The 19143-nt window shown below is 40.4% G+C and overlaps 2 protein-coding genes across 2 annotated transcripts; one reads left to right on the forward strand and one right to left on the reverse strand.

Moving 5' to 3' along the window:
• Nucleotides 1–100: 100 nt before the first annotated feature.
• si:dkey-98f17.5 (uncharacterized protein LOC569123 homolog) lies at nt 101–10529 on the reverse strand. Its single transcript, XM_034542167.1, has 12 exons — nt 10349–10529; nt 8829–8940; nt 8221–8314; nt 7398–7452; nt 4357–4497; nt 4113–4273; nt 3910–4008; nt 3114–3259; nt 2762–2933; nt 2528–2640; nt 1944–2031; nt 101–1384 (listed from the first exon to the last, which is right to left on the reverse strand). Exons 1-12 carry the CDS (start codon nt 10458–10460, stop codon nt 1331–1333), a joined length of 1347 nt encoding a protein of 448 aa, XP_034398058.1. The 5' UTR covers nt 10461–10529; the 3' UTR covers nt 101–1330.
• Nucleotides 10530–14368: 3839 nt separating this feature from the next.
• On the forward strand, nt 14369–18796 carry slc2a11b (solute carrier family 2 member 11b). The gene is made up of 12 exons (XM_034540877.1): nt 14369–14437; nt 14554–14652; nt 15429–15589; nt 15798–15922; nt 16042–16171; nt 16291–16439; nt 16773–16960; nt 17140–17250; nt 17954–18055; nt 18178–18253; nt 18374–18501; nt 18644–18796. The coding sequence occupies exons 1-12, from the start codon at nt 14369–14371 to the stop codon at nt 18794–18796; spliced, it is 1491 nt and encodes a 496-aa protein (XP_034396768.1).
• Nucleotides 18797–19143: the final 347 nt, after the last annotated feature.

The raw sequence follows: 19143 nt of genomic DNA on the forward strand, positions 1-19143 counted from the left end.
CTCACTGCTTTACATAACGTCTCGTTCTCATGTTACTCCACCTGTTGCTTATGTGTGCGATCTTCGGTTTATTAAAACATGGAAGACAGTAAACAATCAGTCGAGTGAAAGTCAGTAGAAAATGTTTAATAATTTTCAAGGAAGTGACATTGCATAGTTTGCAGGAGTTTCATTCTTTGAGTCGGGATTACATAAAAACATCTAATCAGTTGAGCCTCACTTTCATACAATACAAATATTTTTAGAAGAATTACCCAGAGTAGATGAATTCACATACATACATACATACAAGTTCCACAAATAGATAAATGAAATATCTCTAACACACACACACACACACACAGACACACACACAGTGTTCACAATGACATTGCAAACTGCCCGTTGAGGTTTTTCTACATTATTTGGGTAAAAAGCACCTTGAAGAAGAATAAATATTCCCATAAAAACTGGAGTGAAGGCAGTACATGGTGTAGTCATACAGCTAGATTTAAGTTCCACGTGTCTGTCGACAGCATGAAGGGTGCAGCGTTCATTACCAACTAGGAGTTACACACACACACTTCACTGCTCACCAGTTTTACTGTTCTGTTGTAACATAACCTAAAGTACCTCAATCACAGGTCTTGACTGTGGTTTTTGTAAGTACTATCAAATGAGAATAATTCATCAATTATAATACTGATGGCTGCACAAATCACACAACAACACAAACATGGACAGAGACGCTTTGGAGGCAGGAGAAAGCTACTTATTGGTATGAAAAGTGTCCATAACGCGCACGTGTTCTGACAGCATTGCTTGTTGTAGTGTGACAGTCAAACACAAGTATAGGACTTTCTACCACGCGGTAAAGACAGCGTGACTTGAGGACGGTGCTGTGAGACTTGTGGACTTCGACTACATGACGACATTGAGAACGGGCTGCCAGACGGTCGCCTGGCAGAAAGCAGCTGAAACTTACTCATGAACAAATTAGGAAGAAAAAAAAAAGGTTGTAAACACTTCTTTCTGGCATCAACTGTCATGGTCTAAAATACTGAGAAAAAAAAAATTCACATTATTAAATTGTTTTAATCAAATGACTAACTAATCACTGCTTTTCCTGTACTAACTAATAAAGGCACGTCTACTTTAATGGAAGAGATGCTACATGTTGGCATAGATATCTGCTGCATTTAGAGGTCGCACATGCCCGACAAAGAGGAGAGAAACCTGATCATTTGGTGGATCATCATCTGCTTAAAAAGTCCCACTGATTCCCATATTCACAATCATCTTGAAGTAAAATGCCAAAAGGGGCGCGTAAACCGCCTTCAGCTTACCCAGGTCAGAGGTCATATTCTGCTGCACACAGCTGGAGGTACCACTCATACAGTTTCCCCTGTGGAGTCAAATCAACTGTGTGAGAATCACAACTCGGATGTTTCAGATTGGACAAATTAAATGTTAGTTAATACAAACCGGCACGGAAATTATAATCATTTAGATATTCATGAAATATTGGGATAAGTTATGGTCTGCTTTTTTTGTTGCTATAGCCATCCAATGTATGTATATTCTGTGATAACCCCTCTATATAATAGTTGTATTGCTAATGAGTCTTCCATTCCTGCGCTGGTTTCAAAGTGACTTCTTATGCATGACGGATTCACAGGAAATGATGGTGCATGTAATCCAGCATCACCCTTTGTAATTATTTAAAATGTATATCAACTGACATATTACCGCTTTATATAGTTGTTGTGTTAGCAGATAGCAAAAGTTGTGGTTCGTAAATCCCCAAAAATGTACTGAAATGAAAGAGCTGCAGTCAGGTTATCATTGTTCTCTTTGGGTGTTTGAGAACACCTTCTGCATTAAACAAAGTTATGATACATGTTATTACTGCGGCTTTAACTTCTGTAATAGACGTGGCATAATGGCACAAAATAGAATCAAACCTTCTTAGTTTTGACGATATCCTGGACATAGCCACTGTACTCTGCCATCGTCCTCTTCTCTTTCTTCGTCAGAGTCTTATTCCCTCGGCTGAGAATGAAGAACATCACCACAATAATCACATCCTCTGTGTGTGTGTGTGTGTGTGAGTGTGTATGTGTGAGAGAGTGTGTATATGTTTGAAGTGAATCTACTATAATATAAAACACACACCCTCCTTGACTAAATAGAACAAGCTCTACTTTATTTATTTCTCTGAGGGTTTAGTTTAGGTACCCTGGTTCACATATCGACCAAATGGTCAATTTACAACTAATTTAATTCTCAATTTGTTTGTTCTACAATGAAATCGGAAGCCTAAACCCCAAAATGAAGTATTTAAACGTCTTTGTCTTGTCTGATAAACAATCCAAAAACCCAATCCATGTTCATATTTAGGCCTTTTTAACAAAAAGAAAATTACTTAAATCAAAAATAATTACAGATTCTTTTTTTTCTTTTCTGTTGATCGATTAATTTATGAATCAATTTATGTCTTTGGGCCCCACATGTGTTTATGTTTGTAATGTACATTTGTAACACTCACCCGGCAAAATACTTTGCTAGGAAAAGCAGGAGGTAGCAAAAAGCTCCAAAAATGATGACAAACACTACTTGTCCATCTTCTGGTATCCAGTCCCATAAATATATCACTAATCCCTGTGAGACACACGTTGAAAAGACACTAAGAGAACCAAGTTCACCAAATGTGCAAAATAGGGAATTCAAATGTATTGCAATGTTATTCATTCAGATATCACCCGTGTCTCTCTGGACTTACTGTGAAGATGGAGAGGGTCCGAGCCGGGCCTTCGCCCAGCAGCTCATTTAGCTCATCTCTAGAGAAGGTGTTCACAATGAAACTGAGGACAAAGAGGACCGGGAGGAAAATGCCCTGAGCGCCACACAAGAACGAGTGAAGACGGACGCTTTTGTTGTGAGTGACATCAGCCCTGTGTGCACACGCAGGAAATCTGATTTAATATCTTATTTTCTGCAGCAGATAATAATATTGGGTGACTCTTATCTCCATATACACAATATATGGCTTATTTGCTCTGAGATGCCACCTGTCATTGTGCATCAGGATAACACAGTTACCACATGCTATGCTGTAGGTTGAGAGGTCAAACCTGTCCTGCTCTAGTCTGCTGCTGATGGTGGAACAAATAAGGTCACAGTCTTTCTCCAGCTGATCCAAAGTCTTTTGAACGGCCTGGTTGATGGTCTTCTCGATGGTCTGACACACCCCATGGATCTGGTTCACACAGCGGCTCGGCTAAACAAGACAAAGGCTCATAAGTGCATGCATTTATGAATTGATTGCACAACATGTCGGCCGTGCATCTCAAAGAGGGACGGTCTGGACAACTGTCCTGAGGGTATTGTGACTGACAGCCATGTGCACTTAGCAGGAAGTGAAGCTACACTTGCTCAGCAAAAATAAAATGGAGGTCACAGGTGTGCACAACTTTACCATGCAGAGAAGAGCCTTGTGGTTGTAGATCACAAGATGGTGCAGCAATAACTCAGGACTGGGGCTGCTATTGTCAAAGGTGGCTTATCAGAGGCCATGGTTTACAACCCCTGCCCCCCCCTCCCCATGCTCCCCCCCTACCCCACAATGAATCATCCTGTTCCAGCCATCAAGAGCCACCAGGAAACCTGGAGTGGAGAATTTACATTGAAGGATAATAAATGGCAGTTCAGCCCCCAAGGATAGCAGACTTTAAATCCAGACCCAAAACACCACAAACAGCTCCAATCTCGTGTTGGAGGGAAACGCTGCATGTTGTTTTTAGTAAAATGTACAGTTAAAACTAAAAGCATGATCATTTTGGCTTCAAGTTTATAAAACAAAAAAATAAAATAAAACTACGTCCTGTTAAATGGCCATCAGGGTAACATAGAGCCGGCTCACAGTCTTACCCTCTGTGGGTTGGGGATGTATATTGTAGGCATCTCAAAACCACATTTATTGAGACCTGGACGGCGACACAGCTCCTGGACTATCTGCATCATCACCCTCTGCAGAAGTAAACAAATACAGGATATATTTTTAGGATTAACATGAACTCTTTGGCTGCAAATCTATAAAAAAAAAGAAAAGAGCCACATATTAAGTGAACTACCTGTCTGTCTGTTTCCTTCCCGGCTTCATCTGCCTTGCTGAGGTAGAACAACAGTTTGTCTCCACATTTCTCACTCAGCTTCTCGACAATGTTGAGTGTGCGTTTGCAGAGCGCCTGGCCCATTGGGTCAAAGAACACAAATACCAAGTCGGCCTGTTCTCCTGCACAAACAAACAAACAAACATCCATTAGGGAAAAGCAACAGCTGGTAAAGATGGTAAAACGTACAGCTGCAAAGACATACCCAACCATGTGATGGCGCTGTTGACATCAAAAGGGTAGACCATGTCTCCGTCCACCAAACCCGGTGTGTCCACAAACGTCACCAGACTGAACTTCTTCTGCTTGGAGGTGGAGATCTCAGCAGAAAGATAGTCCATAACACCTGGAATACACAAACGCTGAGTGCGTACAGGTGTTTTCTTCATAAAGATACATTTAAAACAAAATAATTAAGAGTCGAGTCCCAAAGAAAGCCGTTTCCTCTAATGGCGAAATAATTATAATGTGCTCGTGGAAACTGCAGTGCGGTCAATACTTGGAAACCTGAGGGAGGCCAGTGACATTAAAGATCGGGAACGCAGTCGACGTTTAGTTGTTGCGGGTTTGCATTTGGAATACATTAGCATTTGTAATTTAATTGAAAAAAAGTTACGGGATGATCTGGTGAAAGATGTATAGCTGTCGACATCCACTTACACATCTGAGAAAAAACACCCAATAAATTCTGATTAAACACAAACAGCAGACACGCACACATTTGACAGGTCTCAGTTTTGTCATCGTCTGTTGTCATGGTTACACACAACAGCTCTTCAACTGGCAGCTTTAGCGTGGGGCGTGGGACATAAAGCTAGCCAGTGAAGAACGACTGTGAGGCAACGCGCTGCGAGGTTACTATAAGTCTCCACCACAACCCGAGTCCCCTTCAAACCAGACTGAGCACCAGAACAGGATCACTATTCTCACACACGTGTGTGAGCGCACACACACACACACACACACACACACACACACACACACACACACACACACACACACACACACACACACACACACACACACACACACACACACACACACACACACACACACACACACACACACACACACACACACACACACACACACACACACACACACACACAAAGAGGCAGGTGTTAACAGACAGCACAAATCCCATCCTTGTGCTGCAGCGAGCAGGCCCGCTGCTGCTGAGGCACATTAGCATTCCCTTATGTTTCTCTTACATCAGCCTTGCCACAGTATCAAACGCATCAGCCTCCTATCACACATCCTAGAAGTGTATTCCCACAGTCTCGCAATATCAAGCCCTGACTGTCGCGCCCCGAGGTGACAGGACGACAAAACATCATAATATGCAGATGTTATCAAGCAGCTTTGTGTTAGATCTCTTTAAAAAGCGTTTGGTCTATAAATGCCTTACACATGCATGCATCTTACTAGAAATGCAAAAACAGCAATTATGTAAGCCCATTTAAAAACCAAGTGAGTCAAATAGCCTCGATTCAGACGTCGTCTTCAGCTCTATTTGAAGAAAGTCTTCCGATACTCTGAGAAAGGTGAAAAAGAAACGAGAGTGATACTCGCTGATGGGTGCTAAGTTCCTCAAGTGACTGTAACCGAGAAGGCTTCACTGGAGATCCGGTGCACGAGGAAAAGGGCAAAGGCTGCAATAATGCTGCATCGACCAAGACTAAAAAAAAACTTGTTGGACTAAACTGGTCAAACCAGACGCAGTGCAAATACATCTTAAGGAAATGACTAAACAACACGGCCACAAATATTTGTTTAACAATATTGAGCCATTTGTAAACAGCCAACCCTCATGCAGCAAATAGTCTAAACTCTTGTTGATTAGACAAGCACAAACACATCCTTTATGTAAGTCTACAACAATATTAAGAAGTATCTCCAAGCATATCCCAAAGAAGATCAAACTGACTCCCACATAAGGATACACGGAGCTCTTCTGATGAGTCATCCTCAGTCTCTGCAACAGGTAAAACAAGCGCCTGATAAAGTGCATTTCCAGAGGCGCCGTTGAATTTCCAGCAGCAGATCGTTGGTGCTGCTCGGGGCTCCAGTCCCTGTGCCGTCTCTAATGGCTGTGACATTTCTCAGCAGCTCCTCCTGACTCCTCTGCACTGCTGTCAATGGGGCATGTGACTCACGAGCCACACCGCGAGCGCTCCGGTGAACCCTCGCTCTCCACACACACGCTCACTGTCAAACGCATGCACATATATTACCGCCCTCCCCCCTCCCCCCTCCACACTGACGCTCCCACTCAGACAGGCAGGCACACCCAGACCTTCTGCACGACCACCTCAACATCCAGAAGCTTCAGGCCGCTGCTGACGCACAGAAAGCGCCGAGCCCAATTGTCTTAAGACAATACGCCGCTAATGACGTCTCTTTCTTCAATGTGACCGCCGACTCTCATGTCTCAGAAACAAAGAGGCACAGATGTGATGCGATGGGACCAGGAGTATGGTCTGATTTTAAAATAAAATGTAGTACGTCAATGATGTGACTCAGCGCTGAATCATCAAGGTGAAGCACCTAAACTGATAACTGAAATATATCAAACAACCAGCGGTTACATTTCACCAGCGACACAGAGGACTACATCACAATTTCAGTTGAATCGGTTTACAGAAATAGCTAAATTACCAACAACTTCTGAACTGAGTCTGTAACGTTAGGAAACGGGCCACACAGCAGAGCACTATCCTAAACCTCAAAGGAACCCATCTGTGGCTGCAGCTCATGATTTCATTCAACTCCTTTCCTAATGCGGCTTCTCCCTGCTGTTGAAGCTCATTTTAACACTTTATCCTCTCTTTGATGTTTTCCATCATGAAGCCAGCAGAGGGAGAAAAAAAAATCTATACAAAAACACAATCATTTGCATTTCTCTATTGCACAAAAGTGATGACAATGACTAGAGTTTCCGGTATTACGGAGAAGTTGATGAGCATGTGTTGGGCACTGAGACTGATCTTAACAGAAATATGACATGCTAGTTTCATCATCAAGTGCAGGGAGATGCAACACCACTCAGATTACATAAATCCAAATTTTGAAATGTGACCCATCTCATTAGAAACAGAGCAGAATTTACACATGATGGTTAATATAAGAACATAGAAATGGATTTCAGTTCACGACATTATCAGAGCAACTATACCTTTAATAGGGTACCTTTCAGAAAGCCATTATGACTTCATACTGATGCTAAAACAAGAAGAAAATGCTCACCTTTGAACTCAAGGAGTGGTCGAAAGTGAGGATAGAGATGTAGCGTTGCATTGCCCTGTGAAAGAGTTAAAAAGACAATGTGAGAAATAACCTGAGAAGACAAATACTAATCTGCACAGTTCTGAGCTACAACAGAGTTCTCTCTCTTCTCAGCACTCAGTCTTTCAAAAGCTGCTGCGCTGCAGCTCAGTATGCTGGCGTTAAGCTTTTCCTGTACATAGAAGATAATCCTTCCACTCTGCAGTCCTGCTCTGCAAATATATTATTCATCTTCATCACAGCAAGATATGCACAGAGGAGGCAGAGGAAGATGGTGAGAGAAGACGGAGAGAAAGATGTCTCCCTAGCCTGTTTATATGCTGCAAAGAGGCATCCTGTGTGTGTGTGTGTGTGTGTGTGTGTGTGTGTGTGTGTGTGTGTGTGTGTGTGTGTGTGTGTGTGTTCGTGTGTGTGTCAATACAACAAAGCTCCTCATTGGAGCAGCATACAGAATGAGAAATCACCAGACTGAGGGAGTGCCCCTCCATACCAGCTGACATCCAACGCATTGCTTCATCAACCTTTATGACCGGCTGCAGCGTCCGTTCTCATTGCTGAAGTTAGACATTCAAAGACCTCTCATCCACAAAACTGAGAAGTACCGTCTGAATACGAAATACTGATAATTTAAAAAAAAAAGATCTGGCGCACCAAGCTGGCTGTATTTATTACGTTTCCCTTTTGAAAGGCATTAGTAGTTGGTACTTCTGTTAAAGGGCTCTTACACGCGTTACGTTTTTCAGTGTGAGTGCTGACATGTTGGCCGTCTTCATGCCCCTCCTACCGTCAGTGACTCTCTTTTGCGACCGCTTGTGATGAACGTAAAGCCCTGTGTTTCAATGGCGACGCCAGCTTTCTGTATGTGCTCCTCCGCATACCTGAAACGACAGCAAGAGGCATCAAATACTGTTTGATATTGCATTTATAAGTGCACAAGATCAAAAGCAACAACACCTTATTCATGTAATAGTTATTGTATCGAATATTTTTTAAAGCTAATCATTAATAGTTTATGAAAATCTACAATATAAATATAAATGCGAGAGCTATTAGGATTAACATCTGTAATGTTTATTGTATTAATGTATTTAATGTTATACATTAAATACAATTAAAAGGAATGAACTGGGGAGTCCGGTCATTATTTTCTGGAGATTTATTCTGCAAATAGCTTTTGTTAAAACACCCAACTGGTAAACAAACAAGACCTTTTTGCGTTTCCCTGTCCAGGTAAATCCTACAAATCCACATTTACTGTGTCGAAACTGCCAAACAGCATACAAACCACAAAGCAAAATTATGACATTTCTGTTTCACTTTTCACCAAGATCGCACATGGAAAAGAGCACGTGAAGCTGAACGGTAGATCCCATCAACCTAAAGATGCTTTACCAGTTAATGAAGGAGCTCTTCCCTGCAGAGTGGTTACCCATAATCATCACAACGATCTTCTTTCTGGGAGGAAGGAGTCGGACTCCGAGGCTGCTGGCAATCTTCACCAGGCCTGCGCATGCACACGCACACACACGCACACACACACACACACACACACACACACACACACACACACACACACACACACACACACACACACACACACACACACACACACACACACACACACACACACACACACACACACACACACACACACACACACACACACACACACACACACACACACACACACACACACACACACACACACACACACACACACACACACACACACACACACACACACACACACACACACACACACACACACACACACACACACACACACACACACACACACACACACACACACACACACACACACACACACACACACACACACACACACACACACAGTAAGCAGGGCATGTAGCAATTACAGAGAGATCATCACATTGTAAAGTGTGTGTGTGAACTGGGTGATTTTGAAATTAAATGGGTAGACATTTAATTTGACTAATTAGGTCTGAAATAATTAATTGACTTGTTGAGTTCTATATTTAGGCTAATTTGAATAATTCTTAAGTCAATAATAGTGAAAAATTAAAGATATATTCTGGTGCTTTTTCTATTTGACATATATCATCATAACCTGAACATCTTTGAGTTTAGACATTTGAAGATGACGTCTCGGGGAGTTGCAATGTGCATTTTTTCACAATTTTTGATTGAATATTCAGAAAAGAAATCAGCAGGTTAATCGAGTAATTGTGGGGGAAAAACAAAAGACAGAAACACATTCCTAAATTCCTTTAATCATTACCAAATTGCTTTGGCATTTATTTGGGAATTAAGAATTAAATGGTGTTGATGAATGGAAGTTCAAACGTATTACCTGGCCTTATTTTGTGAGTTTAACATACATGTACAATCCCTCATTATTCACTATGAATCTACAATGAATCACTAATGAAGTGAGCCCGCTCATAATTGTCGCCAGAGATGCATATTTCTGTTTCTACCTCCTTTATTACACCAGAGTAAACTAATATACTGTAATAACTAAGACCAGACACATACTGCAGTAACACGCCACCTCAAAGTCGGCACAAACATAGTGGACTACACATTTCTCCAATTATTTACCAAGACTATAAAGCCAATGTTCTCATCTGTAAGCCAACTCCCTGGGCTGACCTGTTGAAGCCCATTTCCCTCACGTTAATGTGACGTAATGAAACCTGTCAGTGGCTGTGCACATGTGCGCTGCCCTCCATAGCTGCAGAGGAGCCACACAGTGCTCAATGTCACGTGTTTCACACTGACGTGAGTTTTACCTTCGAGACAAACTTCTGCGCCCCACGAACCACTGAGTTACATAACCGCACAACTATGCCTGCTAAGTAGGATCTGCTTTACGGTCCTAACTTCGCCACAGCGTTGACTCGTATTCATCCGCGTTACTGAGTATTTACCGTTTTCGCTGTCGACATATAAACTGTGGCATTCTTTCAGTATCCTCTCACTCGGTGTGGTGATCGCAGACTCCAGAGGGTTTGCCACCGACCGGGGCTTTCTGCCCGACATCGTGAACACAGCCACCAGCCGCCTCTCCGCTCTCCGAAACCATCGGCGGAAGAGTTTCCGTGTTGCACTCGGGGCGGATGAAGCGCCCTCGTGCGGCCAAACACTGACAGGACACCGAGGACAGACTGAGCAGGCAACAGGTCCCTTTTTAGGAATTTTAACCTGGGACCTGCCTCAAAAAATGTGTGACTCCCTGTTTATTATTTTTATTGGATACATGACCAGGACTAAGATGTCTGCACTGAAGATGGAAATAAAATGATGTTGAGGGATTACGTACCAAAAAGGTTATGCAACCATGCTGCACTGGTTCCAGACAATAACTGTGAAACTGTTAATATTTAATAATATTCATGAGGGCTAACTTTAGCCAGCTGTCTGGATAATGCTTAGTATTGTCGTCACTAGTTAGTTAGCTAGCTTTCTATTTCCTCTAATTTAAGTTGTTATCAATATTCTGACATCTTCACCATTGTATAGGTACATAGCTGGAGTGTGGAGCAGTAGGTTTTCTCAAAAAAATAAATTCTCTATATTATTCCTGGTACTCTTCAGTAATTATTTAGATGACGACCAGATGTTTTGGAGTATAATAAATATCAACAGTTACAGTTGACATTAATTCAGTTTGCTGCAAATGCCTTTTGTTTCTTCCTTTCTTTCTGTGCTTTTCATTACTGTTTGGTTTCAACTGACTCACTAATTGTTTAGTTTTTTCTTCCTTGGGGAAGATTAGATTGTTGTTGCTGCTAAGAATATAGTGTGGTTGAAAAACATAAAAAACATAAAAAACGGAATACTTGAAATTAAAGAGATGAAATGGAATAGACTGTGAATACGTTTTTAATATTAAATAGGTTCATAATTCAAATGTAGTTGCAGTTTCATAGAAATAATGTTCTGTGACTTCTTTCTTCTTTCTTTCTCATCCCTCCAGTGATTAGTGTCGCAGTGGGTGAGAGGGTGGACATCCTTACGAGGTGCAGATCCACAGCTGTATCTCACAACATAAGGTGCAGGACACGGGGACACACTTGCTACATCTGGCCAGAGAGGGAAAGAAAAAAGAGCGACAGTCACAACACAGATCAACACCTTTCTGCCCCTGAGTTATGTAAATCCCTCCGCTACATGTCAGCAGAAGGATGAATGTGATTCATCAGTTACAGATATGCAATTCACTGTGTTCACTTAAAATTTCTGCCCACAAGCACTCACACCTTTACATAACAGAATGATTGAGAAAACACACCAAAACAATGCTAATTATGACTGAGAAAGAAAAACCTTTGTTGAATGATAATTTGAAGTCCTTTTTAATAACCAAATAATTTCTTTCTAGGCGAACCTGAAAATTCAACTTTTGCTGTTTTTCATCTTTATTTACTCTTAACCAGTAACAAATATACTAATATGTACACATATGAACAAAAGCACACGTGGGTTGCCTTTACTATAACACCAACATTATTCAAATAGCCTTTGTGGTTGCTGAGATACACCTTTTTTAGTTTGGGTATGTTATTTCGAGCAGAAACCTAACAAATAGGTCGGTTTTCAAAAGGTTAAACAGACAAACATGTATCCTCTTGCTTCCTTTCTAAAAATGTAACACTAGTCTTTTATAATCAACCAGAAGAAGAAGTGCAGAGATTAAGAACATTTACAAAACAGATGTTGCCCTTTAAGTATCATATGAATACCAATAACACATAAAACACTTGTCTTCAGTTTTACCTACATTGTGTATCAAATAAAGTCTATTCCCTGTGGAGGAGACCATTCAAATATCCTGATACTGTGGCTAATGAATTTTAAGGCTTTAAACTACAGTTTTTTAGTAGGATTGGTAAAATATAATGATAAGAGAGAGTGGCTCAAACATGTTTTTGTTTCATATTACACACAAATTAGTTTTTTCTGAGAATGAGGACTGTGAATCACATGATGTTTCCTGAACAGCTACAGTTATTGTCACATGAGTCTTTCTTTTATCTGCTATCTGCTGGAGGAGGACGTATTCACCACGCAATGCTATACTCACAACTGAATTGTACATTTCTGGGCAATCACAGGAGTGGGAGTAGGGAACGTGTCGATTCAGTTTTTGTGGTAGATTTTCACTTTCAGGTTTGAATGGCCAGACTCTGGCGTGAACAATTCTCAGAGGCTCTTGCAGAATTAAAGGTTTTTGTCTAGTAAACTCTTTGGGCACAGAACAGCATGCCCCTCAGAGTGATTATGGGCTGATATGGGCAGCAATTAAGAGCAACTGATGTTGACTTGTACTTGAGTTTATAAATGAGTTGTTCTGTTATTCAGAATCAGATTCAACTTTATTGTCATTGCATCTTTAGCATCTGACCAGAAGGGCAGTAAAAGTGCTATGGTAGGACTTGTTGCTATGGTATCGACCTAAAGTTAATCAACTCATGTGACAACCATTGATGTGGCTGAACATTAAGCCTCAAACAGAAAAATGCATTAATCTTTTATCGACAAATCAATTTTGATTTATTTATTTTATTGAGAATAAACTTGGGATAATTGGGGTAATTTCAAATTTAAATATTAAAATATGTAATGCTGTACTGAAAATATTATTTCCAGACAGTTGTATTAATCTTGGTGTACTTTAGAAGTCTACGGTGCTCCGCTGATAATAATATGTTCTGGCAAATGAACGTAGAATGGATTAAAACTTGGTATATCACATAAAGTGTCCCACTCAATTAATTTAGACAACAAGGTCTGAATATTATTTCTGTATTTGTGTCAGCAGACCCTTCCTAAGGCCTCAGCACGAGGCAGGAATGTGCTTTAACCAGTTAATGACTGTGACCATGTGCCAGAGATCATATGCTGCACCTTGTGCCATTATGTTAGTGCTTCGACTGAAGTGGAACATTCATTATTGATGGTACATTAAACACATACAGAAGCTCACAAAAAATGAACTTAATTGAGGAGTCTGCGCAACCAAAGAGAAAGGTGAGTTTGAATCAACCCTCAAAGTCTACGATGGAAATGTGTTTTGACCTGAACCCAGACAATGTGTTTATAAATGTATTGTAGGTTTTAAAGATGAGTTAATGGTTAATAAATCACTTTCATTCATGTGTTGAAGGTCCACTAATTAGGAACAAGTCTTGGTTGCTGTAAATTGTGAAACATGTAGAATGTCACGGTGCATTAATGACCTTTGACAGCTTGTCCACTTAATCTGTCAGTCTGAAGGCTCAGTTAAAAAAGGTTAATGAAAAAGGAATAATGGATAATAAATGCTGCGGATGCTCTCGTCACTTCACTGACTGCTCTTCTGATGTTTGAGTCAACACATCATGTTTACTGCTCCGGATTAGACACATTTTATGACCACAAAAAGCCATGTTACGTCTGTTTCTCACACCTTATAGGCCTATGTTGCACTTTCATGACATTTAGGATTCATGGTTAAAACACAAGTTCATAATAATAATAACAATTATATATTGAGTTAACGTAATTCTTTTTTTTATATCTTTCTGGCCTCGTCTACGGACGATGAACCTCTCATGCTGTTACCTACACCTTTCATAATTTCATCACATCAGCTTCTCTTCGCTCAGATAGATGTGGTTTTTCACTCTTTTGTAGAATTTTAAAAGCAAATTGAATCTCCCATTTTGATGCAGCTACAGTGTAATGGTGCGTAATCTTTGTGGACACGGAATAATGGAGCCGATTATCTTCACCTCGCGTCACATTATGACAACAGATCACTTGTATCTTCCTCAGGCTGAGGGATACAATCATCCTCCCACCATGATTTAAATCTCCTGTTCAGAGCAAACTCTTTACATGAGGGATCGGCTATTCGCCGCGCAAACAACAAACTATATTGGACTTGACAAAACATCAGCAACAAAATGACAACAAAATTTGTGGATGAATATCACCCTCTCCTTTTTAAAGAACCCAAAGATAAGCAACCAAAGGTACGTGGATTATGAAAAAATCTGATTTTAGATAAAACTATCGGTAGAAGCGGTGTGGTGCAGCTTTCTATCCATGATTACATGTCAATACTTGTTTTGTATCTGTTTTATTGCAGTTTCCCAACAGATCACTTCTGATGGCCGCCTGTGCTGCATGTATAGGGGGAACCTTTCAGTATGGATATAATATATCTATCATCAATGCTCCTACCATGGTAACAACACCACTGTCTGAGTTTTTGTTTCCTACTGTTATAAACCAAATGTTGGAGTCAGTATTGCACATAAATTACATCATCAAAAGACATTCATAACACTAATATACAATAGGCTTACAGATCCACACACCTAGAGTGATGTCTAGTAAATATGCACAAATATGTAAGGGATAAATCTTCACAAGATTTCAGCAATTAATAATTGACAATGAAGCCAGGCAAAGTCCATTTATTCTTGATAATGGACACCTCGAAGGGCGTTATCCATGGTCACTTGCCAAAGAAAATAAATGAATACCTTCAATTAATATTTCCATGCGAAAACAGAGTGTAAAGTTTTTCACAAGCCATACCTCCGTTTCCCTTGTAACACTTCAAGGTTTACTAATACCTGGAATAATCATGAACATATTGATTGACAAAGAATAAATAAAAATTGGAACGATAGACTAGAGCACCTGTGAGATGTGACACCTCTGGGTCAGCATGGACCCGAGTTGGGAGGATGAAGGTTGTGAATTTGCCCCTCAGTGTTGTAAATATGGTTTCAGATATTTTGTGGTAGCCGGCACATGCATTCAGAACAGTGAACAGACAGTTTCATTGGAAACACTCAGTAGGTGTCTATGATCAGGAATTAATGGCTATACCTTCATCCAATCAGAACTAAGTTCTTACCCAGACCAATCTTTTTAAATACTTTAGATCGGGCATTAATCATTTTTATTTCACCTGATGAATGTGAATATTGAGTTTTGAATGTGTATCTCCAGCATGTGCAGAAGTTCATCAACCAAACCTGGAGGGAGCGTTACCAAACTAACATATCAGCCGATGCTCTCACCCTGCTCTGGTCCACTATTGTGTCTATATTCACCATAGGAGGACTTATAGGAGTGACAGTCGGTGGGATGTTGTCTGTGAAGCTGGGGAGGTATGGACAAGAACATATTCAATTCAATTCAATTCAGTTTATTTTGTATAGCCCAATATCACAAATTACAAATTTGCCTCAGAGGGCTTTACAATCTGTACACATACGACATCCCTGTCCCAGGACCTCACATATTTTGGCAAAAACTATCCTATCTTCCATATTGTATTTCAGTTATAAATCTATCATGTAAATGTTGCTTTTCCAGGAAAGGGACGCTGTTGGCCAATAATATATTTGCATTAATGGCTGCTCTGCTGATGGGTCTGAGTTACCATACAGGTTTGTTTGAATTACTCATCATTGGACGTCTTCTTACTGGATTGAACGCAGGTAAATAATTCAGAAATACATTTATACATCCCAGTGAAACACATGTTTGCATAATATGTGAAATAATCTTGATGAGTATTTGGTTTGAACAAATTTGGCCTTTTAAAACAAATTTACAGGCATTGGCATTTGTGCTCAAACTCTGTATTTGGGGGAAATAGCTCCAACTGCACTTCGTGGAGGCATGGGAATGGGAACATCTATTTTCATTACTGTTGGGATCTTGACTGGACAAGTGATGGGCCTGAAGTAAGTAAATGATGGGTATATTTGTTTTTTTACACAAAGAATTTCACAGAATCTGTGTTTGCGTGATTTAATTGAAGTGATTCAATATAGTGTTCAAACATATCTGTGTGATTTCCCAGAGAGCTCCTGGGCAAAGAAGAGCACTGGCCACTCCTGCTCTCCACCACATGTGTCCCGGCCTTCCTGCAGCTTCTCATCCTGCCCTGGTTCCCAGAGAGCCCGCGCTACCTGCTCATCGACAGAGGAGAGGAGCAGGGGTTTGAGAAAGGTACATTTACACTGCAGCTGCTGAACATTTATTTGATTTTCAAAATCTGTGTGACTTTCTTTTGCCTGAAAAGAATGATGTAGTGTCACCAGGGTTTAACAAGTTTAAAGGGCCAAATCACCAGAGGCAGCGAGTCCTCACAGCGTTCAAGCATGTGACAACATTCTGGTAATGCTACAATAAGTAGATGAAATGAAGTGGTTGGCATACATTATTTGACACAGGAAATCTTCTGTTTGGATTCTCAAAAAGAGACCCGGTGGAGTCAGTTGAGAAGAATGGTGTATGTGTAGAAAACTATAATCACCACGCTGGTCATGTGTTTGTCGGCAGCCCTAAAGCAACTGCACGGTACAGATGCCTGTGATGGCGAACGGGAGGATATTGAGAAGGAGAGGAATAATTTAGTGGATTTCCAAACCAAGAAACCCTGGCAACTCTTCACCGACCGTAGTGTCCGCTGGCAGCTTGTTGCCATCGGGCTGCTCAACGCTGCACAACAGCTGAACGGCATCAACGCTGTGAGTACAGGATGAGACGCCTGTTGTCTTCCACTGTCCTGCTGTCTCTCACAAAGTTCATTATGTTCCTCTGTGACCGCACTGACAACTTTTAAGACATAATAACAACACTGACGTTTATTAAAATATTTTTTTAAGTTTTTTATTTGCAATATGTTTTTTGTCTGTATTTCCTGTAGATTTACTTCTACGCAGATTACTTGTTCAGACAATCTGGTATCCCCACTGATAAAATACCATATGTGACCATTGGCACCGGTGCCTGTGAATGCATCACGGCTTTAACGTGTGTAAGTATGAGTTTAACTATTTATTTGTGTGTGCATTCATTTCTTAAAATTCAGAAATATTACATCAAAAATATTAGACAGATGCAATTAGCGGCCAGGTGTCATAAGACAACAATAACATTTGCACACAACCCAGACAAACAATAAATGCTGTACATGTATACGTAGCCTACTGTAGGCTGTGTATATTGGTCCTAAACCCAACCAAGTAGGTTTTTTGCCTATAATTAACAAAACTGCAACTGAATTCTGAAGACTGAAATTAAAAGATCAACTTATTATCAAAAACCACTACCCACCATGTTCATATAGTGTGCTTTATATACTACTACTACTACTACTACTACTACTACTAAATCTTTATGGCGGAAAAGAGTGAAAATAGATGCTCCAAGAATAGGTGCACAGCAAAAAAGGACAAAACAGTCAGTACCTTTCTAAAAAATAATGTCAAACGTTGGACAAAAGTTAGAAACGTTAAAACACCTCTGAAATAGAGTCAAACACCACTGTGGAAATGGTCTTTTATAAAAAATAAGAACAGCAGAAGAACATGTGACATGAAATGTGTTGTAAAGCACAAACTAACATTTGTTTGAGCAGGATTAGAGCTGACAATATCCTGAAAGGTCAAAGTGACATTTCAGGATATTCCTGCAGAGTCTTTTGGGTCCTCTGATATGCTGTGTACTGTATCTCACAGGGTTTGCTCATTGACCGTCTGGGGAGGAAAGTGCTCATCGCGGGAGGATACGCTCTGATGAGTATCTGCTGCATTTTATTCACACTGACGCTCTCTTTTCAAGTAATTAACCTCAAGACCAGACACAACATACATTTATATTTAAACTATTATTTCATGCAATTTCTTGCATTGGACTTCTACTTTGTGCTAACGTTCCTTTTGTGTGATTATCTTTCTCTCAGGATGCTAGTCCAGTAGTACCATACTTGAGCATGGGGTGTTTATTTGCGTTTGTCCTGAGTTTTGGATTAGGACCAGGTAGTTCACTTGTTCCCTCTCCGTTGAAGTTATTCTTTAGCTGCTGTTGCTAAACGGTTATAACTAAGAGAGATTTCTTGTGTCGTTTCTTCTTCTTCTTCTTCTTCTTCTTCTGTGAAGGTGGCGTGACGAACATTTTGACCACTGAGCTGTTCACACAAACCACACGGCCGGCAGCTTACATGATTGCTGGATCGTTAAACTGGTTGAGCTTCTTCTTCATCGGCCTGGTCTTCCCTTTTATTGTGGTAGGTATCCAAAGAGTATATCTTCTTTTTCAAATGTTTTATCATTACCTGCTACGTTTCAAATTATGAGACAAAACTTAAAAGCTTAGATGTTTGAGAGAGTTGGACTCACTCAGGTTATATTCTGTTTTTATTTGCACAGCTTGGACTGCAGCAGTACTGTTTCCTGGTGTTCTTGGCCGTCTGCTCCTTCATGGCGATGTACATTTTCTTTGTCATTCCTGAAACCAAGAACAAAACCTTCATCGAAATCCAGAATGAGTTCAAGTCGTCCAGCCACAGAATTGCTGAGTAGCTACCATAAGGATGTGTAGTCCACACACACACTCACACACAACACAGTAAATCACAATAGGAAATGTTGATGATACTGTAAATTATGGTACCTTGACAGATGAACTGGGTAGTCATTATTGTCTTTAGTTCACTTACCAATATAAATTGAAGTCCTCTTTAATATTTGGTATGATAACTTTTGGTTAGTATAACTTTCATTTTAAAATCTTTTTATAAGTTTATAAGTGTGAACCATCTCAAAATAAAATGTTGTGCCATTTGATGTTTGACCTCAGTGTGTCATGTGATCTGGAGAACAAAGGGTTTATCGAAGTGTGTGTCCAGTATTTACAGGGGTGGAAAAGA

The sequence above is a fragment of the Cyclopterus lumpus genome, chromosome 9 (genome assembly GCF_009769545.1).
Source record: "Cyclopterus lumpus isolate fCycLum1 chromosome 9, fCycLum1.pri, whole genome shotgun sequence".
NCBI lineage: Eukaryota > Metazoa > Chordata > Actinopteri > Perciformes > Cyclopteridae > Cyclopterus > Cyclopterus lumpus.

Excerpts from the sequence above, each read along its gene's own strand:
- si:dkey-98f17.5 (XM_034542167.1), bottom strand. The coding sequence starts at position 10,460 with ATGTCGGGCAGAAAGCCCCGGTCGGTGGCAAACCCTCTGGAGTCTGCG. Across the intron at positions 4,498-7,397 it reads ACCACTCCTTGAGTTCAAAG|GTGTTATGGACTATCTTTCT; the intron begins GTGAGCATTTTC and ends TGTGTATTCCAG. Across the intron at positions 2,032-2,527 it reads CTAGCAAAGTATTTTGCCGG|CCGAGGGAATAAGACTCTGA; the intron begins GTGAGTGTTACA and ends CTTCATTCTCAG.
- slc2a11b (XM_034540877.1), top strand. The coding sequence starts at position 14,369 with ATGACAACAAAATTTGTGGATGAATATCACCCTCTCCTTTTTAAAGAA. Across the intron at positions 14,653-15,428 it reads TCATCAATGCTCCTACCATG|CATGTGCAGAAGTTCATCAA; the intron begins GTAACAACACCA and ends GTGTATCTCCAG. Across the intron at positions 15,590-15,797 it reads TTGTCTGTGAAGCTGGGGAG|GAAAGGGACGCTGTTGGCCA; the intron begins GTATGGACAAGA and ends TTGCTTTTCCAG.